At 49.5% G+C, this 26,590-nt stretch overlaps 8 protein-coding genes across 8 annotated transcripts; 4 read left to right on the top strand and 4 right to left on the bottom strand.

Moving 5' to 3' along the window:
- Positions 1 to 541: 541 nt before the first annotated feature.
- FIESC28_07394 (uncharacterized protein) lies at positions 542 to 2,411 on the top strand (the record flags this gene model as incomplete). The annotated part of the gene is made up of 6 exons (XM_031161534.1): positions 542 to 562; positions 778 to 1,060; positions 1,207 to 1,597; positions 1,679 to 1,925; positions 2,031 to 2,151; positions 2,392 to 2,411. The coding sequence occupies 6 exons, from the start codon at positions 542 to 544 to the stop codon at positions 2,409 to 2,411; spliced, it is 1,083 nt and encodes a 360-aa protein (XP_031014439.1).
- A 7,913-nt stretch (positions 2,412 to 10,324) lies between these two features.
- FIESC28_07393 (uncharacterized protein) lies at positions 10,325 to 12,012 on the top strand (the record flags this gene model as incomplete). The annotated part of the gene is made up of 2 exons (XM_031161533.1): positions 10,325 to 10,839; positions 10,899 to 12,012. 2 exons carry the CDS (start codon positions 10,325 to 10,327, stop codon positions 12,010 to 12,012), a joined length of 1,629 nt encoding a protein of 542 aa, XP_031014438.1.
- Positions 12,013 to 13,127: 1,115 nt separating this feature from the next.
- Positions 13,128 to 16,139, bottom strand: FIESC28_07392 (uncharacterized protein; the record flags this gene model as incomplete). Its single annotated transcript, XM_031161532.1, has 3 exons — positions 13,128 to 13,554; positions 14,779 to 15,577; positions 15,626 to 16,139. 3 exons carry the CDS (start codon positions 16,137 to 16,139, stop codon positions 13,128 to 13,130), a joined length of 1,740 nt encoding a protein of 579 aa, XP_031014437.1.
- A 750-nt stretch (positions 16,140 to 16,889) lies between these two features.
- FIESC28_07391 (uncharacterized protein) lies at positions 16,890 to 18,454 on the bottom strand (the record flags this gene model as incomplete). The annotated part of the gene is made up of 3 exons (XM_031161531.1): positions 16,890 to 16,917; positions 16,971 to 17,628; positions 17,683 to 18,454. The coding sequence occupies 3 exons, from the start codon at positions 18,452 to 18,454 to the stop codon at positions 16,890 to 16,892; spliced, it is 1,458 nt and encodes a 485-aa protein (XP_031014436.1).
- A 324-nt stretch (positions 18,455 to 18,778) lies between these two features.
- On the top strand, positions 18,779 to 22,786 carry FIESC28_07390 (uncharacterized protein; the record flags this gene model as incomplete). Its single annotated transcript, XM_031161530.1, has 4 exons — positions 18,779 to 19,022; positions 19,162 to 21,241; positions 21,422 to 22,709; positions 22,760 to 22,786. The coding sequence occupies 4 exons, from the start codon at positions 18,779 to 18,781 to the stop codon at positions 22,784 to 22,786; spliced, it is 3,639 nt and encodes a 1,212-aa protein (XP_031014435.1).
- Positions 22,787 to 23,000: 214 nt separating this feature from the next.
- FIESC28_07389 (uncharacterized protein) lies at positions 23,001 to 23,835 on the bottom strand (the record flags this gene model as incomplete). The annotated part of the gene is made up of 2 exons (XM_031161529.1): positions 23,001 to 23,645; positions 23,707 to 23,835. The coding sequence occupies 2 exons, from the start codon at positions 23,833 to 23,835 to the stop codon at positions 23,001 to 23,003; spliced, it is 774 nt and encodes a 257-aa protein (XP_031014434.1).
- A 700-nt stretch (positions 23,836 to 24,535) lies between these two features.
- On the top strand, positions 24,536 to 25,741 carry FIESC28_07388 (uncharacterized protein; the record flags this gene model as incomplete). Its single annotated transcript, XM_031161528.1, has 1 exon — positions 24,536 to 25,741. The coding sequence occupies one exon, from the start codon at positions 24,536 to 24,538 to the stop codon at positions 25,739 to 25,741; it is 1,206 nt and encodes a 401-aa protein (XP_031014433.1).
- A 275-nt stretch (positions 25,742 to 26,016) lies between these two features.
- Positions 26,017 to 26,328, bottom strand: FIESC28_07387 (uncharacterized protein; the record flags this gene model as incomplete). The annotated part of the gene is made up of 2 exons (XM_031161527.1): positions 26,017 to 26,181; positions 26,245 to 26,328. 2 exons carry the CDS (start codon positions 26,326 to 26,328, stop codon positions 26,017 to 26,019), a joined length of 249 nt encoding a protein of 82 aa, XP_031014432.1.
- Positions 26,329 to 26,590: the final 262 nt, after the last annotated feature.

Raw genomic sequence — 26,590 nt, 5'->3', positions numbered from 1 at the left:
GGCGGATAGCTATCCAGGCAAGTCTACGCAAGATGGATGCGTGATTGTTTTACGAAGAAGCATGACTATGATATGTGTAGAGAAGTTAGCAGAGGCTTTCTCAAGTCAAGTTAGTGAGTGGACAGCCCAGCCCTGTGCTGGAGAGGTGGTACAGAAGAAGAAATCACGAAATCGTGTAAAGCAAGGAATTATGTCATGACTACCCGTGCTTGAACTTGTGAAATTTGATGCCAACTGATTAACATCTAGCACTTTAACCCTTGTTGAGGAACAATTTTCTACCAACTTGAACAGTCTTGAGGCAACTCGTCTAGACATTTGATTGGCTGTGAAAGAATATTCTGGCTGACGTCAAGGTTTTATGGGTCACATAAAATTCTACCCCACCATTTTGACGACTCCCACTCACGCATTTACGCTTTCTTTGCAATTTATCACCAAAAGTGCCTTAATCACGAATTGGGCGACGAAACCCAACATCTGAGGCCAGACAGCACCCGAATATCGAATCTATACCGCTTCTGCGAAAGGAACCGCAATCATGGCGACCACGGTGGACAAGGTTCGTAGTCACTCCCACCGTCAATCAGACTCAAACTGCACCTGCGACGGAACAAGTTTGCTAACCCCAGTCCCCCCACCAGATCAAAGATATTGAGGCCGAAGTACGTGATACTCTGACGAAATCTCCTTCCCGACGCTTTCGGAGACGATGATAGCCGATGAATTATAATGGAGCGCATGATTGAGGGGACAGGTTCTAACTTGTGTAACTAGATGGCCAAAACCCAGAAGAACAAGGCGACGTCGTTCCATCTGGGTCAGCTGAAGGCCAAGTTGGCCAAGCTCAAGCGCGAGCTCTTGACTCCCAGCGGCGGTGGCGGCGGCGGTGGTGCTGGTTTCGATGTGGCCAGGACTGGTGTTGCCAGTATTGGCTTCATCGGTTTCCCTTCAGTAGGCAAGAGTACGCTCATGAGCAGACTGACAGGCCAGCATTCCGAGGCTGCCGCATACGAATTCACTACCCTGACCTCGGTGCCTGGTCAAGTCGTCTATAACGGTTAGTCTTTCGTGACGTCCCTTTTCTCCTCCGCTCTGCCCGACAGATGCGGCCGCCTGCTTGTCATGGCTTGATCTTGATGCCCGATCCCACTTGCAAACGGTTTCCCCATGCGTCAAACGTTGTGGCTGACTCGCATTCTCTAGGCGCCCCCTTGCAGATTATCGACCTTCCTGGTATCATTGAGGGTGCCAAGGATGGTCGTGGACGTGGTCGACAAGTCATTGCTGTCGCCAAGACTTGCCATCTAATCTTCATTGTGTTGGATGTGAACAAGCCCCTTACAGACAAGCGGGTAATCGAGGCGGAACTCGAGGGCTTTGGAATTCGCATCAACAAGGAGCCACCCAACATCACCTTCAGAAAGAAGGACAAGGGTGGCCTCAATATCACCAGCACCGTGCCCCTGACCCATATCGACCATGGTGAGATCAAGGCTGTCATGAACGAGTACCGTATCAACTCTGCGGATATCACAATCCGGTGCGACGCTACTGTCGATGACTTGATCGACATTCTTGAGGCCAAGAGTCGAAGGTAAGGCTACCAGAACTGACGCACATACATACGTCTGCGGCAAAATATGAAACTTAGCTTGCTAACGTGCTAACTTGATAGTTACATCCCCGTTGTTTACTGCCTGAACAAGATTGACTCGATCAGTATTGAAGAACTCGATCTTCTATATCGAATCCCCAACGCTGTTCCCATCAGCTCTGAGCACGGATGGAACATTGACGAGTTGATGGAGCATATGTGGGACAAGCTCAACCTTGTTCGAGTGTACACAAAACCCAAGGGCAAACAGCCTGATTACTCTCAACCCGTCGTGCTCCGGTCAACGCGCTGCACTGTGGAAGATTTTGTAAGTCTGCCTAACTCGCATTTGCGTTTCTATGCATCTTTTTGCAGAGCCTCATCTTCCGGCCTACATGCGGAATTTTGGATTGCTAATTGAGTCGGTATGTAGTGTAACGCTATTCATCGAAGTATCACGGAGGTGTTCAAGACAGCCATTGTTTATGGCAAGTCTGTCAAGCATCAGCCTCAGCGCGTGGGTCTGGCCCACGAACTATGTGATGAGGATGTTGGTAAGTTGACCCAAAGCCCCGACGACAGCTGTCGACCCCAGCAGCACCACCCTACGCGTAGACTGAGGTAGGGGGGTTAGACCAGTTGCTCTTTGAACTTGATCTACCCGATTCGGTCGGGATCTTGCTTCACTAAGCGGCCATGGCGTCCCTCATCTCAACCCTAGTCTGGTCCGTAGGGGTAGATTGCTGGGGTAAAGTTGTAACTTAGGCTCGCGGTAACGCTAATTATTGTAACAGTAACGATTGTCAAGCGATGAAAGGAAACTCTGCGGAGATTGAAGGGGATGATCCCACGGCAACGCGAGAAGCTTAGTGAGCTAGATAGCTTGGACTGCCGTTTTCGCATCAGAATGTTACCACAAGTCATGGCAGGGTCGACCACCCTCCAGTTTGCGACTCTGGTTTAGCCCGAGTGGATCAAGAGAATTAAGAGGAGGCAACCGCGCAGACCAGGGGGATGTCGATTGCAATAGGGTCAATAAAGGCAGGGCTGACACTGGATGCACGGCTACAAGCACATCTAGCTGACAAGAAATATCGACCTGGCTCAGCCAGGCACGATAATGATCGGCGCAAGTTTCCGGGGGAGGTCAGAGGTGGCGTGCCTACTCACGAGGCAGGCTGTAAGGTCTGGAGCAGGGAAGAGAAATGTTAGGTCAACGGCAGGCGACGCTGAGCAAGGAACAGACACGATTTTAAGATGACGATGGAGAGCAAGACGGAGTAACTACAGACGGGACGGAATTTTGACGAAAATCGACGTCCGAGTTAGCGACTGGGATAAAGGAAAAGCAACGAAAGCAACGCAACGTTGTTGATATTTAGCGCAATGCATTACTCTGACATAAGTAAGAGACCCGGTAGTTCACTATCCGTTGGTTCTATGGAAGAATTACTATCAGTTTGTTAAAAAAGAAAGGACATGATTTTTACCGGCGGCGGCAGCAGTCGGTAGCCGTGAATTGTAACGTCTCAACACGCTAAGATTAACATTAATTAATTAATGAATGGCACTCACTCACTCACCCACCCATGCGGCTGAAAGAAGTGTTGCCCGAGCGGAGATATTTCCAATAGGAAACTCTTTTCCAGGTTTATGCAACACTACTACAAAGAGGAAAGAAGACGTGAAAGGCCTAGGTCTATGCGTTATGACAGATAACATCATGAGGTTTATCCGTACATTACTGTACTGTACCTGTAGTTTGACAGAAGACTTATATCCATATTGGAAGAATAATTTGGCACTAGGTCTTCTTTTGAATTATCTGACGGGTTTAATATCCATCTCGACGACATGACATGGCATAGCATGCAAGAGGTTCAAGACGCCACCATCTGATGTCAACAAGCAACGGGATGCAGTGGTTCGACCTGCATAACCGAGGGCCTCTTGATCTGCGGCCGGATTTCCCAGCAGAAGCGTGGGATGCAGGCCCAGGGGTTCACGTCTGCGAATCAGGTTACGCTTTGAGGTCTTGGCCTTTGCATCAAGGCGCTTAAAGGGACGAGAGGGCACATTGCCTTTTTCCTAGGGCGGTTTAGGGCTTTCCCTGTTTTGATCCATCATGTCATGTACAGTAGAGTAGTAGTGAAAGAAGGTTTTTCCTCTGCAGTCGGTTGAGGGTGAGAGTGAGATATTTGAAACACATCTCGCAGTTTGCCAAGGTTGGGTGATACAACTCGACAAGATCGAATATGGCAATACCTTCTATTATACCTACTAGTACTGTACAGCTTCTGATCAGAAGATGCTCGGCTATTCACTGCACTGTATATACGTACTGTAACATTACAGTACAGTAGAGATTACCTTACCTTACCTTGGTCCCATCACGCTCCGTTCCGCTCTGCCCCCTCGCTAGTCTAGTTCGCATATGTACGTACTCTACTTACTGGACTTACTATGTAGTACCTAGACGGAGCGGAGTGTCCACCCGACCTGACCTACCAAGGATACTGTAAGTACCTATTGTCTCTTGATGATGGATGATGGGTGATGGCGGCGCCTAGAAACTCATCGTGAAAGGCGGAGAGCTCAAGCCTCTTTGGCGAGAAAAACGTCCCGAAGCACGCACCAGGCTTGAAGGAGGCTAGTGGGAGGTGAAGAGCCAGGGGGAGTCATCAGCAGCAGGGAAGAGAAGCACGAGCAACCAACAGAAGTCTTTTTAGGCGAAAGGTGATCTCCACAGACGATGTATAATATTGCATTCATTCATCCAATGTTGACAAGGACAAGGAAGGACATGACCATGGATATGGATATGGGTATAGACATGGTCATGGGCATCCTGGAGTACCCGTAACCGTAGGTAGGTAGGTCATACAACAGCCGGTAGAGTGGCTGCAGTACGGATACTAGAAGGGCAAAGACTTTTTGTCTGGTCCGTCTCTTTATCTTCACTGCATGGTCGCTTTTCTTTCTACTATCAGCCATGTATGTATATGCAGGGCTTAAGGGTATCTAGCTTGCGAACGATGAGCAGCAAGGTTGTCCTGGCTGTATACACGTTTAATTAGTTGCACGGACATTATCGCAGATATGTATCGACGGCACGGCTCGTAGAAAGTCTTAACAAGCACTAGATAAGGTTGATCCCGCTATGTAAAAGCAAATCATCAGCGCCAGTACCAATACCAAAGCTGATGGTCTACAGTACACCAAGCACTGCAATGAGAGTACAGAGTATGCGTGTAAGCAGACATCATTACTTGCCTACCTAGTGCCAGGCGGGCAGATGCAGCGCTGATGAGATCTCATCAGCACTCAACTCAACTGAGCAGCAGCATCAGCATCAGCAGAAGTGCAAGGGGTAACTGGCGCCTAAAGAGAGCGAGAGAGACAACAGGGAACATCCCTTGGCCGTTGATGATTGAAAGCCCGATTGATTGACAGACCCCTGGCAGCGCTTGCTTAGCAACCATTGACCAAACGCAGTCCTCTCCAAGAACATCAGACCAGACTCGAGGGCGATTGGCCAATGTCGGCCACTTATATGCGGCTTTCTTCACCGGGCGTTTAGGATACGATGTCGATGTCATGCCGGGCATGATGCTCCTGTCATGAGATGCTTTGCTTTCCTTTCACCTGTTCTGTTTTGCTTTGTACCAAGATCTCGACGTTGATTCCTCTCGTCATGATCCTCCCACTTGGAAGGCCTCGTTTTCTTTTTTCTCTTTCTTTCTCGTCCCTGTCTGTAAATGGTCAAGCCTTTTACAGAGACACGCCCACTGAGGTCTAGATTTCTTAGTGAGTCCGGAATCCAGAGTCCAGATCTAGGTACGGATACAACCTGACAAGGAATAGAAGAATGGACTTGTACCTCGTACAGGTAAGCAATTGTAATTGCAATTGCAATTGCGACTGATAAAGTTGTGAATAATCTATTACAGCCTACCTACCTAGGTAAGTAATTGCTTTGTCATGGAACCTGATGAGCTCCTTCCATAATTACGTATCAGCAACTGCCGTAGGTGAAGAGCTCCTTCTCGATACCACATTTGAGTCAGGCAGGGCCTGGGGATCGTCAACATCAATAAACCCTTCCCCCTAAAAAATAATGGGGCTCCCGTCTTTCCTTCCTTCTTCGCAATGGATGTCAACTTAATACCGTACTCCTCCTCTCCACTGTATTGTACATTACTGTGCTGTATTATGTACCAGCCTCAGACGGGCCGCAACAACCTCAGCAGAGCAGAGAAAAGCAAACAGATAGACACCATCAAAATTGCTTTCGACCTACGATCAAGGCGGCGTCAGGGATCTTGATCAAACTGGCCAACTGGATCAACACCCGGACGACAGATTGGACCGTCCATGGCGCGCCACAACTTGTTCCCCTCCTTCATTCTCCCTCTGTCTGCTCATCATCCATGTAAGTCAAGTCGCAGCACAGTACTGTTCTGTATGATATGTGTAATATGCAATATGCATTTGTCCCGGTCGCGTTCCTGCTCAAACTCAACAGGGACGGACGGGCAAACATTGGCAGATTATGGATACTTGCTGCCCAATGGCAAAATATGTGTCTGGGCCGAGCAAGGTCATTCACTCATGGTACAGTAGTGGCTGCATGCCCAATGATTGACAGATTGATTAATTGATCGAACCCTTCGGAGATTGCGCTAACCGTCCGTCTAGCCACGACGCTGATCCCAGCGTGACTTAGTTGCTTCCAATACGAAAGATGAAGAAATGAAAATACTACTCAAGCAACCACTGTCCATTTTACGACTTACCATTTGTTGCTCAGAAGACAAGGCTATCCATGACAAAAACAAGGCCAAGCCTAGAGCCCTACACACATGGCAAAGACATGGAGGCCAGACATGGATGCTGATGGGATGGACTAGGGACGGAATGGTAACTGGCCATGCTGCAATAGGCGGCAGGCGGCGGCTGTCAAACTGGCTCCAGAAAGGGCCGTCCCACTAGCCTGCCTCTGTCGATTTGCCCTGGCAAGCCCCAGTTCTACCTTGCTCAGAGTAGCGGTAGATCTCCGTTTCTTATCCAAAGACCCGTCATACCAAGGCAATCACCACAAAGCTCCAAAATTATACAGCATTGGGCGTCTTGTCGTATGCACATTGATGTCCTTCACAGTACGGGATAGGATGGTCTGGCCTCGGATTCCGACCCACCGTCATTCCAGTTGCGGCATCCCGAGAGCACCATGTCATCATGGTGCTAAGAAGGAGGGAGGAAGAACCGGGTTTGATATAGGTGTTGATAGTCTTTGATATGACTGCTGGCTCACATCAATAAGTGCAACATGGAGTTACCATCAGCATGAATCGAGCTATAATCGATATGATAAAACGCGTCGCGAACGGACTTCAAAATAACCATTGCTTCAGATGAAGAACCGAAACATGCATCTCGCAACCTTCTCTGGATCTGTCATACATGAAATAACTCAAAAAATCAACTCAGGTGGACCACGTGCACCGGTCTGTTACAGAGTGAGATAGCCACTCCAAATCCTCTCCTCGTCACGGTTTGGACTGGGGCCGCAAGTTACCTTGGTACCATATCTCCACGGGCCACGATGTTTGTCTGCACTAAACTTTGGCCAGTAAGCCATGCCGCTCAATGGCCTTGGCTGAAAGACTAGCAAGAGTAAGAGCGGCCAGGCTTGAAAGACAAGGATATGTCCATGGCTCGTAAGCGAAGAGGACCCTTAACAGCCTGAGGCACACGATTTACACTTGACTTGGTTATGCAATCCTGGAACCACGAGGCAAGCAGGACGAGGCGAGAAGACACGACAGGCAAGGGAGAGACTATGGAATATCGATAGGGCATCGGGGTATGGCATCCATTTGAGGGACAAGGCTGAGCGAATCAAACCGCCAACGCCTTGCTCATCAATCCCCTCCCTTCCTTACCTTCCTACTCACCACGCCTCTGCCCCGTTTTCCTTTGAGACAGGTCTGAGCTCCGGATCTCACCTTCCGGTCGGGCTTTGACCTTGAAGCGCGCCGTGTATCAGGGTTCAATGCTCGAGAAGGAAATAAAAGGGAAAACCAAGAGTGACATATGAGGCCGCGCGGGCTGGTCCGCTCAAGGCTGAAGCTGAATGATTGCTGCACCAAGGGCTAAAAGCTGAATTGGCTTCATCACGACCACCCATGTCCCGCTTTCATTCTTTGATTCTCGTCTACTGGGTGAAACCCAGGTCAATGTCGACTTACTCGTGGCCTACGATAATTATCCTTGGCCGCTGGAGGTTTCTTTCCACCAAGCACCAGGATCATCAGAGACCCCTGTCTTTAAGAGCGGCCGGGCATTGCCGTTGCCATTGCTGCATAGTACTCTGTCTGTACTGTAGTCTAGTCGATCTTACTTTTGGGCCGTGTTGAGTCCCTGTTGCCGCTGTCCCATCACAGATTGGGCATTATACTACAACCGGCATGTTAATATTACGATTCGAAGCTTTGGGCTCTCAGTCCAGGCCATGTTTCGTCTGGGGAGGATCTTGTTTAACAGGTGACCAGCCCACCGAGTGGACTCTCTGCGGAAGAAATGGCCGGCCTATGACAACTCTCCATCAACAATCTCCAGTTTAAACACGGACTAGTCAGCTATTGCCCATCGAATCGCATGGGTTTTGGCGCGCCGCGCTTTCTAGATCAAAGACAGATACCCTATGAAAGCTGCAAGCTGATGGTTTTCAGATGGACTATCTCTCTAGCCCGAGCGCGACTTTTTCTTCCCTCTCCTCTTGCAGAAAGCTCCAGTGGGCTAGCACTGACATGGCACGCCCCTTCTTCTGACCTCATCCTTATTGCAACTGAGCCATACCGTTACCCTCAACTCTCGTGGGAACAGGGTCGGACTTGCCAGAGGGAAATGAGGGACTGACAGGTCCGAATACAAAATCCGCTATCGAAGTTGGTCTCGGAAAAGTTAATCACAGGCCCTCAGCATTGGCAGAAGGAAAACGAAGAAACCCTATTGCTAGGGTAGCACCGTCAAGACGGATAATGATACTTTGGTCTTGCCCCAACGATTCTGGGCATATCTCGTTGCTTCTTCCGCTTCTTGTACCGCCGATCGGGAACTTGTGCCTACGGGTAATAGATTGATTGATTATGCCCTCTCTATACAGCCTTCACTATTAGACGGCTATCGGCCAGGGGATTTGTAGCTACCCACGACTTCTCCCAACGGCTGACAATCCTCTTGCTCTTCCTGACCTGGCGCTGGTCTGTCCAGGATCAAGAAGAAGAAGAAGACTCGGCTGAGAGCTCCATAGCAGTGCACCCTAGCTCACCGGTCTATCCCCGAACCCGAAGGCGTCCATCCCATTACCTCATGGGCCCGTCGTCTATCATTCACTCTATGGTATGGGCTTGATCGAATTGCCGCGCCTGTTGGCGGGTGAGTACTGTATGTGTGCCTGTGTGTGAGCTTCCGTCTTGCCTACATGCTCAAGTTCTTTACTCGAGCCATGAGGCATTGACATACCCTTTTTGAACCACTCTCCGTCTTTATCAGCTTCGTCCACACCTTAACGCACTTGTACACACACTTATACTACGTTTTAAGGATTCATCAGTTGTCTACAGAGGACTCTGGTTTTAACCCACTGCTCTCCCACACACACCATTTCTTGATCTCACGATTACAAGACACACCCCTCCCCCCTTGTGAAGGGAACCCCCCACACCCTCGCCGATACTCCTCGTGCGCTCTGCATATGTATATGGAGAAAGGTCAACCTCTGGGGTCTCATCTTTACATATGTAGCGATGTGTATGGCTTTGGGTTTCGCTTGCTTGCACTGCACTACACTACACTGCACATATTGAAAAACGATATCCTCCTCAACGGTCTGGCCTCGTGTTGGAACGTTCGCCTCAAGTCTGTGGTCCGCCATCGAAACTTTGTCTTGACGTTACCGTCCGGATCAAGCTACTGGCGGTCGTTTCTGGACATCGTTTACTGTTTTACCGCCCCTGTGGCTTTCCTCATCCGCCCGCCCACCCTCCACCGACTCAGTCCGTTATTGTCTTGTTTTGTACATTGCCCTGCCGCGTTTATCCTGAGACGGCGTTATTGTCTCCGCAATTTCCACGAGCTCAGCGAGAAAAAGCAAATAGAAGAAACTTCCCGTCGTGTCTCACTTTAGTGAGCTTGCGTAAAGACAAGCTGTTTCCACCCATCGAAAAAGGTTCAGTGGAAGACAGAACTGCTTTGAGATCCCAAGGTCAACCTTTCTGCGGCCCAAACGGTTCTAACAACGCCAACCCATCATTAAGGGCAGACGCTCTGAAAGTGTTCAGTGGTTGTGTGCTGGTATTGAATCTTGTAAAGGTTTGCTCCAAGACACCCAACACCATCAACTGAAGTGCGAAATACACTGGGCTGGGACTTGGGAGACCAACGACAAGCGGGATCACCTTCTATCTGCACATTCAGGAACCAATTCGGACCAGACGATGCATCGACAAATCAACCGATGTCAAACGTGAGGACCATCACACTAAATATTCTGCTACCTCCATCTTCTGTTCCAGTTCCCTGGAACCCGGTCTAGTCACATCACCATTCACATCTTGCCATTGAGCAATTCTTGGAGACGAGGCTCTTCTAGCTTTGGCAATCGCCTAGCTACTTTTCACGTTACATCTCTGATCCAGTGTCAGCTGGACAACACACGCTGCGATGAACCACGTCAATGGAACGTCTGCCATGGGCCAGGACAACACTATGGGCCCAAACAATGGATATGGAAGTGATGTCTGGACGAGTATGAGCCCTTACAGCCAGAGTCCATACAGTGCCAGCCCCTTGACCGAGTACCCATCCTTTGGTGCTTTTGGAGTCCATGGATTACCATCAGAATCGATAAACCGAATGCCACCACCACCAACACATCAAATGATACAGCCTGCACCATCTCCAATGGCCCATCAACAGCTTCCCTTGCTAAACACAAATCAGACCTGGCCGAGCCAGTTGACGAACCCAGCTCCTGCACAAAGCTATCCAGCACCACCTGTGTCAATGCCGCCTGCCGCCAGCGCCCCACCTGTAGAAACTCCCAGGTTACCGACCCAGCACGAAAAGTCAAGGAAAACCCTGACAACGGAGCAAAAAAGGGCCATGTGCCAGTTTCACGAGGATAACCCCGGTACTCGACAGGCCGATATTGGAGCCCGCTTCGGCGTAGAGAGAAGGTAGGCGCTTTGGATACCAAGTCACACTTTCGCCGTAGGATCTGACAAAAGCATAACAGCACGGTTTCAAAGGTTCTCAGACACAAAGATCAGTACTTGAAACGAGATCAAGAGCCAGAAAACGCCGCCGTGAAACGTGGGAAGGGCAAGCATCCTGACTTCGACCGAACACTTAGCAACTATGTCAGGAGACAGCAACAACGTGGATTCCAGGTCAGCGACGAAGAGATTATGGAACAAGCAAGGCTGTTTGCCCACGCGAGCGGAAATCAGGAGAGTGTCCTGAACAATCTGAACAGCAGTTGGTTGCAAAAGTTCAAGCAAAAGCATGGGATTGGGGCAGGAAAATTGATGCGACGAGCTTCTGAAGCCAATATACCAGACAGTGCAAGGCTATCGACACTTGCCACGAAGTCCAGCGACTTATCGCCCGCGTCACCTACAGGACAGCTCTCGCCGCTCTCTGGAAGCAGAAGTGACGAGGAGGCCCATGTCGATGGAATCGACTTTGACTTTGGTTACAAGCATCCCGAGTCCCAATCAACGACATCGCTCTCCAGCGACTTCAGGGACAACGCTGCATCTTCATTTTCAACTGGCACGATGAGCCCTACAGGTACATTTACTTTCTCCCCTGACCCGAATGTGGGAGGCTTCCCCATGGATTTTCAACACAGGGAAAAGAGGAGTAACACGTTCCCCTCCCTTAATATCGACTACGTGAACCAAATCTCATCAACAGAACCAATGACTCCTCGACACCCCCCATCGTCAACTGCGCCGTCTTCCGCTTTGGAGTCACCCCAGCATGAATTACAGGCGCCATTCAGCATCGACACCAGCGTCAACTCGCCACCTCCAATGCTACGCCGAAGTAGCAGCAATTCGAGTATAAACCGCTCCACTCTAGTGACAACTGGTGCATCGTCAACCCCAGTCGATTCATCTCCAGTTTCCCCATCTCAGGAAGATGCTCGCCGAGCAGCACAGACACTGCTGAACTATATTCAGTCAGCTGGTACTTTTGATACAAACGACTATATGTCTATCGTCCAGTTGACCAAAAAGCTCAAGATCCACCAAGGTCGACCGTCAATTGGCGGTCTGTCCCGTATCCCTGAAGGCGACGTTGAAGCACCTGTTCTTCTATCGGCCAAGATGGAACCTGCCTGAGTTGTTATCAAGTGAATTTATCATTCTTATTTCTGTCTTACCATCTGAACTTACTCTCGAACTGAGACGCTGATAAGGTTGGAACGATGGGGTGCTTTAAAACAAAGCCCTCTAGGGCGTTGTTCTGCCCACGCAAGAATCTGCCCCTTTAACATTTCTACCTCGCGGCTTTGATCGCAATCTGGACTGTTAGGTTCAACTTCGAAACTCCCACCGATTTCGGCTGTCTATTAGGAAGAGAAACAAAAAGAAAACAAAAAAAAAAAGGATCATCAAAAAACTCATCTTACAGGAACGGACAATTTCTTATACCCATACCCACACCACCCTCGAAGATTTGAATCTCCCGCTCACGCGAACCCGAACACTTACATACAAAACTCGTCCACACGAACCTACAACCAGAACAGCTCATACGAAGAGCGAAGCATGAAGGAGAGGCCAAGGATTAGAAGGAGGCGGAAAATATGACGGCCGAAGTACAAATGGTAAAGACGCGATGTACATTGGAGCGAGGCTCCCAACAACAGTCCAGGGACAGCGCTACACCCTGCTTTGTCAATGTCTGTTTATCTTTCTGGGCATATTCTTTATTTCTACATCTTTGAGTTTCTTTCACTACATATACGGCATCGACGCGGAGGAAATAATTATCTGCGCGCACACTCTTTTATTCATATTCTCATCATTTCTTGTCTGCTTTCCTGTTCAAAGACGAGAGGGTGTTTGCTGCAAGGCACGGCATGGCATGGCACGATACAGTACGGAAAACGAGGTAGTACGTGGCTTACGGCTTACGAAGCTTATCGTCAGTGTTGTTGTTTTTCAGAACAGGAAGACGAGAGAAGCCTCCTGGCTTATTGCGTTGGGAATATAGTTGAGCCAGGCCCATAGCCTGCTCAGGGGGCTACTGAGATAGTCAAGCGTCTGGCGGACAAGGACATCCCTCCTTTAGTTGAATGGGCGGTATTTGTGCATTTAGGAATGTCCTTGCTCTTGAATAACTTATCCCTTACTTTTTCATTGGCTACTTGTGATAAAATATTAGTGTATTAACAAAGGGGTATCATCAGTCTAAAAGAGCGTCTACAGATCTACTGTTTCTATCAATCTACTCAGCCAAGTCTTTCCTCCCATAACTCTGTCACACCTTTCTCGGTAAGCTCAGGCATCAATCTAGCAAGTACCAGTTCGAGAATGCTGTACATGAGATGTTTGTTGCAGTACTCGTCATCAAGTACCAGGAGAAGCCGCTCCATCTGATCCACAAGGTCTTCGTCTTCGGATGAGTCGTCCTCGGCCTTCGTGCCTCGCCGCCATAAGCGACCACCGAAATACAGTCTTCCCACGCCCTTCGGTAGCAATTCCCAAAGCGACTTAGCCGCTCTACGACGCAGGGCGTGTAGCTCGGCCTCGGAAGATGGTGGGAATAGGGATGCCTTACCGGGGGCGTTATTGGGGAAAAGAACGCCGCGAAGGGTGCGCAGAAGAGGGGGCAGATTTGAAGGAGAGAAGAGAGAATTGATATGATGCGACAAGAGCCTGTGTGAAAGAAAAACGCAGATTAGCACATATTCACTGCACATTGTGTTCCAAGTCATGCAGCGCGTGGGGTTCAATGATCGGAAACATTGTACGCAGCAAGGGGCACGTCCATTGTCGGCCTAGCCGACGGGATGGGATGCAATGCAATGTGAAGTTTAGAAGCAAATACAGGGCAAGACAAGGCTGTTGAGCCCCTATTGGGTGACAATCTTCTTTCAATTGGCTTATAAGGTGGTGCTTCGGTGCTGATCCGCCCATGGATGAATGAGATGGAGCGAATGAGGGCCAAGGGAGCGGCAGCAGGGCAAAACTGGCAAGGTGCGGGGAAATACATCAAGAGGCATATTCTTCGTCCATGTATCTCATGCAGGAGGAGATGTGAGATTACACAACAGGCACACAGACAATGAGGCCGAGGCTGCGTGTGGGTAGCGTGTCATTAGACGGTCCTGATTTTCCCCTCAAGCCGAGTCAAGGGTTGTGCAACAGGCCCGCATAGAGGTTGCAAAGAACCCAATGGTCTCCAGTATGTCTTGATTCTTTGAGGAAAGTTGAAGTCGACCAGTCAGGCTGGGTGGAGGCCGGCAAGTTGGAGGGCTTAATGGGGCAGTGAAAACATCAACCATGACCTTTGCCCTCGTGGAGAGGCTGCGATAGCGCCTTGGGAATGATTCTTGAGGGCGGGTGGCGCGGCAAGGGTCGACAGTCAATTCAAGCTCATTGATGCGTCTTGGAACGGGTGGTCCCTTTGGAAAAGCTGACAAGGGCTGGGCGCGTAATCTCGACATCCTGCTGGGCAGGAAGGCCTAGCTCAGAGACCATGTCGGGCAATCATATCGCAAAGGCAGCGTCATGCCTCTCAATTGGCTGAGCACCAATTCCAAGACCCATATCAATCATGGTCGAGGTGCGAAAAGGTCAACAAGAAAACAGATTACCTTGATACAATTATCCCCATCACGCCTCGTGTTGCAATTAGATAGGCACTGCAAGGGTGCGTATCGGCAACGGCTTCTCACCCAACGATTAAGAAAAGTCAAGGACGGCATGACCCGCTCCCAAGACTGGGCGGGCCGACCAAGTATGCCGTGACGTTGAACGAATCCGTTTCTGAAAGCTCACTGGAGCATCAGGAGGTCCAGTGACTCTGGAGTCATGCGAGGTGAAATGTCTGGTGATGATGTAGGTGTGAAGAAAATGAAAGAAACACTCATATCTTACCTGTCAACAGGGCCATCGGGGCCAGCGATTCGTCCAGGCCCATTGACCGCGCCGTATTGTAGAAGTGACAGAAAGCCATCAAGCCAAGGCATGCGTAGGCTCAGCTCAAGCAAATTTCCGAGGCATGTCCATAATCGACATGATAGGATGGGCGCCTTGATGTAATCAGATGCATCATGGTTCGATGAGACACTGGCAGGCTTGTCATGATCCAGCAATGCTTCCTTTTCGTACATGGGCGTGGTTCTAGCAGGAAGGGATGAAGCCATCACCAGAGCGGTAGTGATAAATCGGAGTGAAGCGACAACCAACATTCCAAGCTGGATGACGCCGAGAAACATGGATCTTACAGAAGATCTCACAGACCAGGCGCGGCGACCCTTGACCTCAAGCTTTGACTCAGGGGCGGCTTCGTTCTGGGATCCCGTTGCCGCTGGCTCTTGGTCCTTTTTCTGCCGTAAAACCCTAGCTGTAATGCAAATACCCTCATAAAGCATCCACGGCTGCGAAGCTTTATTGGCTATGATATTGCCAATTATAAGTTCAGAGAAGATTTGCTCAACGAGACTTGTTAGACATGGATTCTCCAGGTCTTCCGTGGGCAAGAGAATCGCGAGGATGCCTTGGACTAGTAATTGGCGATACAGGGCTTCGTTTTCATTTTGGTCAGATACTGTGTCCGGTTTGTCAGGGTCCGGTACTGGTGCTAGGTGCGGAAGAGGGCACAATGCATGGTATGCCTCTCGTGGATCTACCTCCACAGGTGGCCTTGCGATAGTGCTGTGGGAAATTCGGTATGCTAATCGGAGTTAGAGAAAGGTGATCCGTAAATCCACGACGCTCTTACATGTGATATGCTTGTCCAGCAAGTCAGGTATCTCATCCAAAACCAAAGTTTCCAGATCAACCTTGCGGAAGCGCTGCTCAAGTGCTCGCGAACAGTGAGCAATGATGTGTAGGACTTCCGCGACGAAGTTCTCATCTGTAGTGATTTTGCTATACCAGCTTTGGACGAATTCTCTTAGGACAATAGCGAGAATCGCATATAGCTGGAGATCGACATCGTTGCGACTAGTCAAAGGCGGAAGTAGCTCGTCAATGGGCACTTGCGCATCACGACTCTTGTCGCTGAGCTGAGGAGAGCACAGCGTCCGGCGTATCAGAAGCGAAGTCGCCCGGTCGGACAAAGGATCAGTCGTATTGGAGCGCGTCGAACGGCGTGGAGGAGAGGTCGCAGTAGTAGCCGTGGCAGCAGCAGCAGCAGAGGAAGGCGGTTCAGCGTCAAAGGTCACCGACTTGGGGCGTGGGGCCGGCGGTCTGGCAGGAGAGAAGGCCGGGGCCACAGAAGGAGTGGCTGTCATTGCCAGAGTGATCGGGGAGTTTCTGCTACCATGACCCGATAAAGGAGGCGAGACGAGGCGAGGTGAAAGGGTAGTTGTGATGAGTTTGCGTTGGGTTCAATTACGTGCTTGAGGATGAAGTCAAGTTAACAGCAGGTCGCAGGGGAGGCCGCATGTTAAGCTCCTTCCTGCCCATGCATGACACGGGTTGGCCCGCCGCCTGAACCGTGCGCTGCAGGCGCGGGGGAGCCGCATGCATGAAATACCATGTCCTGCACCTTCCGAGTACAGTCCAGAGACAAAAAAGCATTCCAGGCGTATCTACAGTTTAAGCCACAATACTATTGTGTAGACCTACTAATACCTAACCCCATAGGTACCTAGGTAGTTGGGTGTCAGAAGAATTGTTCTCTAAGGCTATCCTAAGCCGGAATAAGATGACCAAATTATTTCGTCTATAGTGCTCTCGGCGGTCGATTCTTCTGATACCCTGACGCCTACCTACCTACCTAGGTACCTTGTAGGTATTGTCCAAAGTCCGAGTCAAAATCAAGTACGGAAACGTTCTTCAAATGGTGCGGGAGACATTCTTCTTCTGCTACCTCTAAGCCCGATCTCTTCTGGGCTCTCAACACCCCAAGACGTAGAGCAAAGGCACAATGGTTCCGGTGATGATCTATCCATATACACAAAGCTAGGTATGCTACAGATTTTGTACAGTATGGTACACGAGACTCATCTCTTTCTTATTCTTGTTCACTTTACAGTTCTTCAAGCATCCCTGGTAGCCGTCTCGTATCTGTAAAGTCAATGTTAGCTCAAGTCACTCACGCAAATGCAACAGCAACGTACCTCTTTCCACGGAATGCCCAGACACCCCAGTTACCGCAACTGACATCCTGAGGGTCCATATCGTTCAGGTCCCATCTGAGACTCCTGAATTTATTTTCGCCGGGTTGCAACAAAATGTCGAACTCTCCCTTCGACTTCTTGTTCACCCACTCAACATCGCGTTCCATATCGAATTGGGTATAGCCTGTGCTGATGATGGGAACCTTGGTCTCCAGCAGAAGAGGGAGAGTCTCCTCCCACTCATGGCTGCTTGCAGGATGGCCTAGACCGGGGTGGAACAACACAAAGCAGTCAAAATAAGGATCATATGGCGCAAAGTGCTGTGTCTGGTGAATTGTGTGGTAATAGTCCACGATCGTGCTGATCTTCATCTTGAACCAGACACGATCCTCAACTACGGCACCAAAAGGGTTCGAAGGAGTGCGCTCTGGCAATGGGAACTCTTCATCACGGTTGGCCATGCTTTCAGGCCCAACAAAAATGAGATGAAGTCGGGCTTCAGGGAACATATGAGCCAACTGTACCCAAGCAGGTCGTGGAAGCGAAGATTCAGCGCGAGCTCCTAGGATGAAGACTCTCACGGCTGGAGCTTCAGGCTTCAGTTCACCGACACCAGTTCCTCGTCCGGACTTGGGAGGGTGTAGGTTGTATCGCAACGCTGTTACCATAGATCAGTCGGGACTCTTGCTCCTGGTCAATCATCAGTACTAACCGCTGAAACTCTTCAGTCCTTCTGTGGTCATTCGCTCCCCTGCCTTGATACTGTATGGGCTAAGTTCATGAAGAATACTGCCAATGGTTACCGGGTACGTCAAAAGACGAGTAATCTGTCTCATTTGACGGTCAGAGTTGACAGCATCAAACTCTCTGGTGTACATGAAAGTATCCCAGTTTGTCATGTTAATAGCCGCATGCTCCATCTGAAGATCAGGGAGGTTGCCTTCCTCGAACACTCGGCCGGATCGCAAGTCGTGATCATCTTCGTTAATCTGTCGCAGAGTATCGCAGACCTCAAGGTGTTTCTCGTAGTCGTCCATCCAATGTTCCTCGCAGCAATAAACAGGCAAGCCACAGTCGGGACACTCAAAGTTCACATGCTCTGGTGGCTGAGTGCCGTTTGCAGCTTCAGGGTCATCAGGTTTCGGGGCAATTGTCGGGAGCTTTGTTTGCTGGTGATCAGGATGGGGGCAGTAGGCGTGCTGTCGCATAAAAGCAGCCCGTTGTCGGAATTCAGGGACAGGTGATTTTGAAAATGGATGGAAGAGGTCATCTTGACTAAGACGTAAAGATGATCGAGACGGTTTGGTCGTTGCGGAAGCGGCGGCCTCAGATTTCTGGGTTGAATTGGTCGAAAAGTCTCGGTTGACGGACGCAGTGGTCTTTCGCTTCTGATCTTTCGCAGTAGAGTGAACACTTCGGTAATGATGGGCTGATATCCTCATCCATGGCTTGGCTGTCGCTCCCGAGGCCAATTGCCTCCGCATAGTTGCAGAGCATTGCCCGCAGAGGCTCGAGGCCGCTCTTCTTAAAGCCGGCTCCATTTTCTCTAGCAAAAACGACCGATATCCGGACGTCAATGATGTTACTGACGTCTTCTGAAGTCCTGATATCGTTGAAGTGGGATAATTCGTAGGAGCTCGGGCCACCATGGTCTGCGCCGCAAAATAATTCCTCCGATGCGCGCCAAACTTTTGACATGAAAGCTCGCTCAGGGTTTCAAAAGCTCCCACCACCAGCTTCGACGCGACACATTCTGACCTGCACCTGTTTTTGAAGCCGCGCAGGCTCATCTGCGCCTAGCCGCAAACATGGCGACCACATCGAACATGTTTTTGTACTCGCTGACGGTCCAGCCACCTACCAATGTCACACAGGCTGTCCTGGGTCAGTTCGCAGGCACTAGGGAACAGCTCATCATCACTGGTGCTGGCTCGCAGCTCTCTCTTCTGCGACCTGATCCCTCCCAAGGAAAAGTAATTACTCTTCTCTCTCATGATGTGTTTGGCATCATCCGTTCCCTCGCCGCCTTCCGGTTAGCTGGAAGCAATAAGGGTAAGTCAATCCAAATCCCCTCTCAGGAAAATCACTTAGTGATGTTCGAAAGCGATGCCATAGACGCGTCGACCACAGCGACACCAGAACTCGAGGTTCTGTTGTAGAAAATCCCAAGGCTAACAAAAAAAATTCGCAGACTACTTGATCATTGCTTCTGACTCTGGTCGGATCACAATCATCGAGTATCTCCCCGCCCAGAACCGCTTCCAGCGACTGCACCTCGAAACTTTTGGCAAGTCGGGCGTGAGAAGGGTTGTTCCCGGCGAGTATCTTGCTTGTGACCCTAAAGGGCGGGCATGTTTAATTGCCTCAACTGAGAAGAACAAGCTCGTCTACGTTCTCAACCGGAATTCACAAGCCGAGCTTACCATCTCGTCACCGCTTGAGGCCCACAAACCCGGAGTTCTCGTCATCTCTATGGTTGCACTTGACGTCGGGTATTCAAACCCTGTCTTCGCCGCACTTGAGATCGACTATTCCGAGGTTGATCAAGATTCTACAGGTCAGGCAATGGAGGAATTAGACACCCAGCTTGTGTATTATGAGCTTGATCTAGGACTTAACCACGTCGTTCGAAAATGGTCAGACCCTGTCGACCCCACTGCCTCAATACTGTTCCAGGTACCAGGCGGTAATGACGGCCCAAGCGGTGTGTTGGTCTGCGGCGAGGAAAACATCACGTATCGACACTCAAACCAAGAGGCTTTCCGAGTTGCTATTCCTCGTCGACGCGGGGCCACCGAAGATCCCAATCGCAAGCGCACAATTGTGTCCGGCATTATGCACAAGCTGAAGGGTAACACCGGTGCTTTCTTCTTTCTTCTACAAACAGATGATGGCGACCTCTTCAAGCTCTCAATCGACATGATTGAAGATGAAGAAGGCAACCCAACCGGAGAAGTTAAGAGACTCAAGATCAAATATTTCGACACTGTTCCGGTGGCATCCAGTCTTTGCATCCTCAAGAGTGGATTTCTCTATGTTGCTACCCAATTTGGCAACTACTCGTTCTACCAATTTGAAAAGCTTGGTGACGATGATGAGGAGCTGGAGTTCTACAGTGATGATTTCCCTGCAGACCCCAAGGCCTCCTACGAGCCTGTCTATTTCCACCCTCGCCCGACTGAGAACTTGGCTTTGGTTGAGAGTATCCCTGCCATGAACCCCCTCTTGGATTGCAAGGTCGCGAACCTCACTGGGGAAGACGCTCCTCAAATATATACCATATGCGGCAATGGCCCTCGAAGCAGCTTCAGAATGCTAAAGCATGGGCTAGAAGTCAACGAGATCGTTGCTTCTGAGCTTCCTGGAATACCTTCTGCTGTATGGACCTTGAAGCTGAATCGGTCGGAACAATATGATGCTTACATCGTATTATCATTTACCAATGGAACACTTGTTCTCAGTATTGGGGAGACGGTCGAGGAGGTGAGCGACTCGGGTTTCCTCACGAGTGTCCCCACATTAGCAGCTCAGCTTCTTGGTGATGATGGCCTGATCCAGGTCCATCCTAAAGGCATTCGACACATCCGTAATGGACATGTAAATGAATGGGCAGCTCCACAGCATCGGTCGATTGTTGCCGCTACTGCCAATGCTCATCAAGTCGCGGTGGCTCTTAGCTCCGGCGAGATAGTATACTTCGAGATGGACGCTGATGGCTCGCTGGCCGAGTACGATGAGAAAAAGGAAATGTTTGGGACAGTCACATGCTTGAGTCTGGGTGATGTGCCTGAAGGGCGTCTGAGAAGCTCCTTCTTGGCTGTCGGCTGTGATGACTGCACTGTTCGTATTCTCAGTCTTGACCCTGAATCGACTTTGGAAAATAAGTCGGTACAGGCTTTGACAGCGGCCCCGACGTCGTTGGCTATCATCGCCATGGAAGACTCTTCATCGGGTGGTTCTACACTATATCTTCACATCGGACTTCACTCCGGTGTGTATCTCAGGACCGTTCTTGATGAGATCACCGGCGAATTGACAGACACCCGTCAAAAGTTTCTCGGTCCCAAGGAAGTTAGGTTATTCCAAGTTACCGTTCAGGGCAAGACCTGTGTACTTGGGCTCAGCTCTAGGCCATGGCTTGGCTACGCAGATCCTATTACCAAGGGATTTGTTGTGACACCTCTCAGCTACGTTGATCTAGAATGGGGTTGGAATTTCAGCAGTGAGCAGTGCGAGGAAGGCATCGTTGGCATTCAAGGCCAGTCGCTACGGTACGTTAAGTCAAAGCCCCCACTTCCCTGTTTGAAGTTGCATATGATGAGAAACGGATTCCTATGCCTTGAGCAATGAGGTCTTATTACGCATTTTTTCCAATTGTTCCTACTGAAGCAACAAAATCTGCCCAACATTTCTATAGCGTTCTTGACCAAGACAGAAGCTAATACTCATAGAATTTTCAACATCGATCGACTTGGCGAGACTTTGATCCAAAAGTCTATACCTTTAACTTATACCCCAAAGAAGCTCGTCAAGCATCCCGAACAACCTCTGTTCTACACTATCGAAGCGGATAACAATACCTTGCCACCTGAATTGAGAGCCCAGCTCTTGGCTGATCCCGGAGTTGTAAATGGTGATTCTAGGATTCTTCCACCTGAGGACTTTGGGTATCCCAAGGGTACTCGACGATGGGCATCCTGCATCAACGTGATTGATCCCCTGTCTGAAGAAGGACAGGTTTTACAAACCATTGATTTAGAAAACAACGAGGCAGCTGTCAGCGCAGCCATCGTGTCGTTCGCCAGCCAAGACAATGAGAGCTTTCTCGTTGTTGGTACTGGCAAGGATATGGTGGTCAATCCGAGAAGCTTCTCGGAAGGATATCTCCATATTTACCGATTCTCGGAGGGTGGACGGGAGCTTGAGTTCATTCATAAGACCAAGGTCGAAGAACCACCGCTGGCCTTGCTGGCTTTCCAAGGCAGAGTCCTCGTAGCTGTCGGCACACAACTCCGTATATATGACTTGGGTATGAGGCAAATGCTTCGCAAGTCCCAGGCCGAGGTTGCATCACAACAGATTGTGTCATTGAACACACAAGGCAGTCGTATCATCGTGGGTGATGTTCAACAAGGCGTTACATACGTTGTCTACAAGCCTGCTTCAAACAAGCTCATTCCCTTTGTCGATGATACGATCGCAAGATGGACAACGTGTACGACCATGGTTGATTACGAGTCAGTGGCTGGTGGCGACAAGTTCGGTAATATGTTTATCGTGCGCTGTCCTGAGAAGGCCAGTGAAGAGGCTGACGAGGAGCAATCTGGGTTGCATTTGATTAATGCGCGAGACTACCTCCACGGTACACCTCACAGAGTGAGCTTGATGTGCCATTTCTATACACAGGATATCCCGACCAGTATTGCCAAGACAAGTCTTGTGGTCGGCGGGCAAGAAATCTTGCTTTGGAGTGGCATCATGGGCACAATCGGAGTTTTTATTCCATTCGTCAGTCGTGAAGACACGGACTTCTTCCAGAATCTCGAACAACATCTGAGGACTGAGGATCCCCCACTTGCCGGACGAGATCATCTCATGTATCGCGGTTACTACGCTCCTGTCAAGGGAGTCATCGATGGTGACCTATGTGAACGATACAACCTTCTACCAAACGATAAGAAGCAGATGATCGCAGGCGAGTTGGATCGTTCGGTCCGGGAGATTGAGAGGAAGATTTCTGTAAGTTAAACCATTGCCACTATTTGAACAGTACGCTAACCAAGCTCTAGGATATTCGAACGCGATCTGCATTTTAATGAGAAAACATGGTATCTTTAGTTTATCATGGAAGCTATTGTACAAAACTTGCAAAACTTGAAGTATTTGGGAAGCTCGCGGCGTTAACGTACGGGGTCAAGAATAAAGACCCTGGCTTGGTAGTAGATGGGTTACCAGCGAATCGAAGATGTGTTGAGAAACCGCAAGGCGGTATGAACCATGAATATAATAAATATCCAATTCAAAGCTCAATCAGAGTCCTCTCCAGAAAGGGCCACGGTTTTTGTACTTGTCAACCTTCTTACCTTTGCCCGGGACTGAATGTTCCTGTTCCCATTTTTCGTCGTCCAAGTATGCCGTGACGGCATTCTCAATGTCGTAACCCGACTGTTCCAAGTACAGTACAGCAATGTCATAGTCAGAGACCTTGCAGGATGTCATGAAGCGGCGGATCTTCCCTTTCCTCATCTCCTCTTCTTCGCCTTCGATAGGTCGCGGAGAGAGGCTTACGCCGCCCTTGTAGTACTCGCCAGGGATCAAGACTGTACGTCTGCCAAGAAGCAGGTGGTCACTGGTGATATTGTTGCTTCGTCGAAGAGCAGAAGCCGGCACGCCGTATCGCAGAGACAGAGAGCTGATACTATCATGACGATGGTCAAGGAAATGCAGAATATCTGGAGCATCTTCCTTCATGGCATCTCGAGCCAAAGACGCCTTCTCGTCCTCGGCATCGTGTGCCGTTGAGGCTGCTGAATATGGTGGTGGCGCTCCTGGTATATATGCAGTAGTCGAAGCAGATGACGAATAAGATGGAGGCTCTTTCAGACCCTGTGGCAGAGAAGTAGGCACTGTTGAAACCTGACAGTAAGGGCAATAGTCTGCAAAGCGCTCGTTTTCCTATCGCAAAATAGTGTCAGCTTCAGCCTAGAGAAACAGATAGCAAAGATAGATGACGAACATGAATACATTTGCCACAGATGATCCTCGAGCAACATGCGACTCGGCGGTCTTGCGGCAGAGATAGTTCCTCCTTAGTATAGGGGGGCGTTGACGAGAGGATAGTGGCACACGTAGAACAGGACTCCATAGTTTGTTCGTGATGTTAACAAGCAAGTAGTAAATTGGTTGGAAAGAAAAGGTTCGAGAATAGTCTTTGCAGGTAAATAAATGTTCGATATCTTAAGGATGCACACCTATGAGAAGTATCCAATCACGTCATGGTCAAGATGCTAGTGGCATCCCATGCGAATAGTAAAATACGCCACTACAAAGATTAGGTACTGTATCACAAGCACACGACGCCTCCAGAATGAGACTTAAGGAAACCGGAGTCCTTTATGAAGATAGGTAATAGCTCAATTCTAGCTTCTGGGTGAACATTCTCTTTGTTAAAGTTACCTCATCTATAGACAATAATGTTAATGGATGCACTGAGCCTGAGAGACCAGGAAGCAGATCAACAATTGACTGGGACATCATGATGGAGGCAACAGAAATCAATAACCCAAATATGATACGAGTATAGACTAGTCTAGGAGTTTTTGAATCACTTCCTGGCTTCAAAACTTCTACTGCTAGAATGGGGAGGTAGTTGCTTGGATCCGCCGTCTCTACTAGGTAGGTATTTATTTCTATGGACTTTCGCAAGCGCATGTCACGGCCCAATCTTGGACTTCAACCTTGCAACTTCCCCAAAGTCACCACCCTCAACGTCGCATCATTCCCCAGTACACCAATTATACTGTAACACCCTCAAGGAATAGCCAGCTCTCCAAGATACAAACAATATGAGCAAGCCAGGCTTGTCCTTCGGCCTCAACCTTAGCAAAAAGCCAGGCGCGTCAAAGCCTGCGCCGCCAAAGCGAAAGCTCTTGTTCGGCGACGACGATGGCTCGGATAATGACGATGCCAATGATCAGGGAAAGACGGAAGAAATTGGAGAATTCGATGATTTCGGTAGCGTTCCGAAGCCAAAGTCAACCACCTCAAACCCGATCAAGTTAAAGAATGGGCCTCCAACTCAACCACCAAAGCTTAAGTCGAAGGGCCAGCCAAACATGATGTTTGGTGATCTCTCCAGCTCTTTGACGTCTCGAAAGAACGCCGAGGCTGCCGCAGAAGTCGATGCCAGCGTTTACGAGTACGATTCCGTTTACGATTCTCTCAAACCCAAGAAACAAGCCACAAAGGAGGACCAAGAAAAGAAGCCAAAGTATATGAAGAACATCCTACAAGCGGCCGACGTACGGAAACGCGATGCGCTCATTGCAGAAGAGAAGAAAATTGCGCGAGAGCGAGAAGCTGAAGGGGAAGAGTACGCCGACAAGGAAAAGTTCGTTACAGAAGCCTACCGAAAACAGCAAGAGGAGAATAAACGACTAGAAGAGGAAGAAAGGAAGAGAGAAGAAGAAGAGGCAAAGAAGAACAAGACTGGTGGCATGTCTGCTTTTTACAGAAAACTCCTAGACAAGGATGAGCAAAGGCATTCAGATGCTATCAAAGCAGCTGAAGAGAAGACGAAATCCGGCATACCCGCAGAAGAAGAGACCATGGGCGTCGAGGAGGAAAATGAGAAAACCGAAGCCGACCTAGCCAAAGAACTCAATGAGAAGGGCGCCGCGGTGGCCATTAATGAAGACGGTCAAGTCGTTGACAAGCGTCAGCTCCTGAGAGGTGGCTTGAATGTCGGTGCAAAGAAGAAAGAATCAGCCCAGCGTGAATCGGAGCGGCAAGCCGAACGACCACAAAAAGAAGCTACAAACCGACAATACGACAGACGACAAAATCAGCGAGAGCGACAAACGCGCATGATGGAGCAGCAATTGGAAGAATCGATGAAGCGATCACGACTTGAAGAAGCAGCAGAAAGAGAAGAGGTTGAGCGCGCGGCCAAGAGTCGCAAGACGGAAGGCGAAATCTCGAGCGCGAAGGAACGATATCTTGCGCGTAAACGAGCTGCCGAAGAAGCGAAGAAGGCTGCTGGAGGAGCTTAGATACCCAACATTCGGAAAAAGAGAAGAGTTTGAATATAACGGCATAGCATGGCCATCGATACATTATCCCTGCCATTCCTGTTCCAGGTCGTCTATTCCTCGATTCTAGCCATAATTCAATTGGTCGTACATGATAATTTCCTCTTAAAACGTCACCCGGCCCATTCCAGCCATGTTGTCACAATATGATACAATCATGCGAGCTTGCTCCAAGAAGCGTCGCAGGTCGTTTGTTTTATATTCAGATTTTGCGCATCGTCATAACGTGGGGTCTTTTAGTGACCAGACTCCTGCCTTAATCGAGCAATGTAGGCCGAGTTGACCATGTTCCAGGCGGCCATGTACTTCTCCATGCAACCGGTCATGCAAGTCGTCTCGCCGCTCGACAGGGAAGTTCCAGGCTTGGGGACACACTTCTCGAAGCAGGTTTCTTGGAGTTTCTATACCGAGGACCCGGTGTTAGTATTCGTTGGTTTCTAGGAGCAATTGCGATATGGACGGACCTCGATCAGAGTGCGAGCGTTGACCAAGTTGGCCTCCTGCTGAACCTGCTTGATAACAGCAGCCTTGACTTGTGTAGAATCCATGGTTGTGATTTTGTGGAATTAGAGGCTTGGAGTCGTGACGTTGCTTGGGCTGTAGAGAAAGCTTGATCGCTATCGCAAAAAGATAGGCGGTGCTGGAAAAATCCATGGTCCGGCTGGGTACATGACTCGCGCAGAGCTGGGCTTATGCCTAAGAACTTTGAACATATATTCTTTCCCGAGTCATGTCATTTTTCCATCTACCCGCCTTCCAGCCTTCTAGGCATGTTGCTTTACTCATTAAGCTATCCATTTGTATCTCCAG

The sequence above is a fragment of the Fusarium coffeatum genome, assembly GCF_003316985.1.
Source record: "Fusarium coffeatum strain FIESC_28 chromosome Unknown BRIP53273_contig_162, whole genome shotgun sequence".
Classification (NCBI taxonomy): Eukaryota; Fungi; Ascomycota; class Sordariomycetes; order Hypocreales; family Nectriaceae; genus Fusarium; species Fusarium coffeatum.
This window is presented reverse-complemented; position numbering and strand designations above follow the sequence as displayed.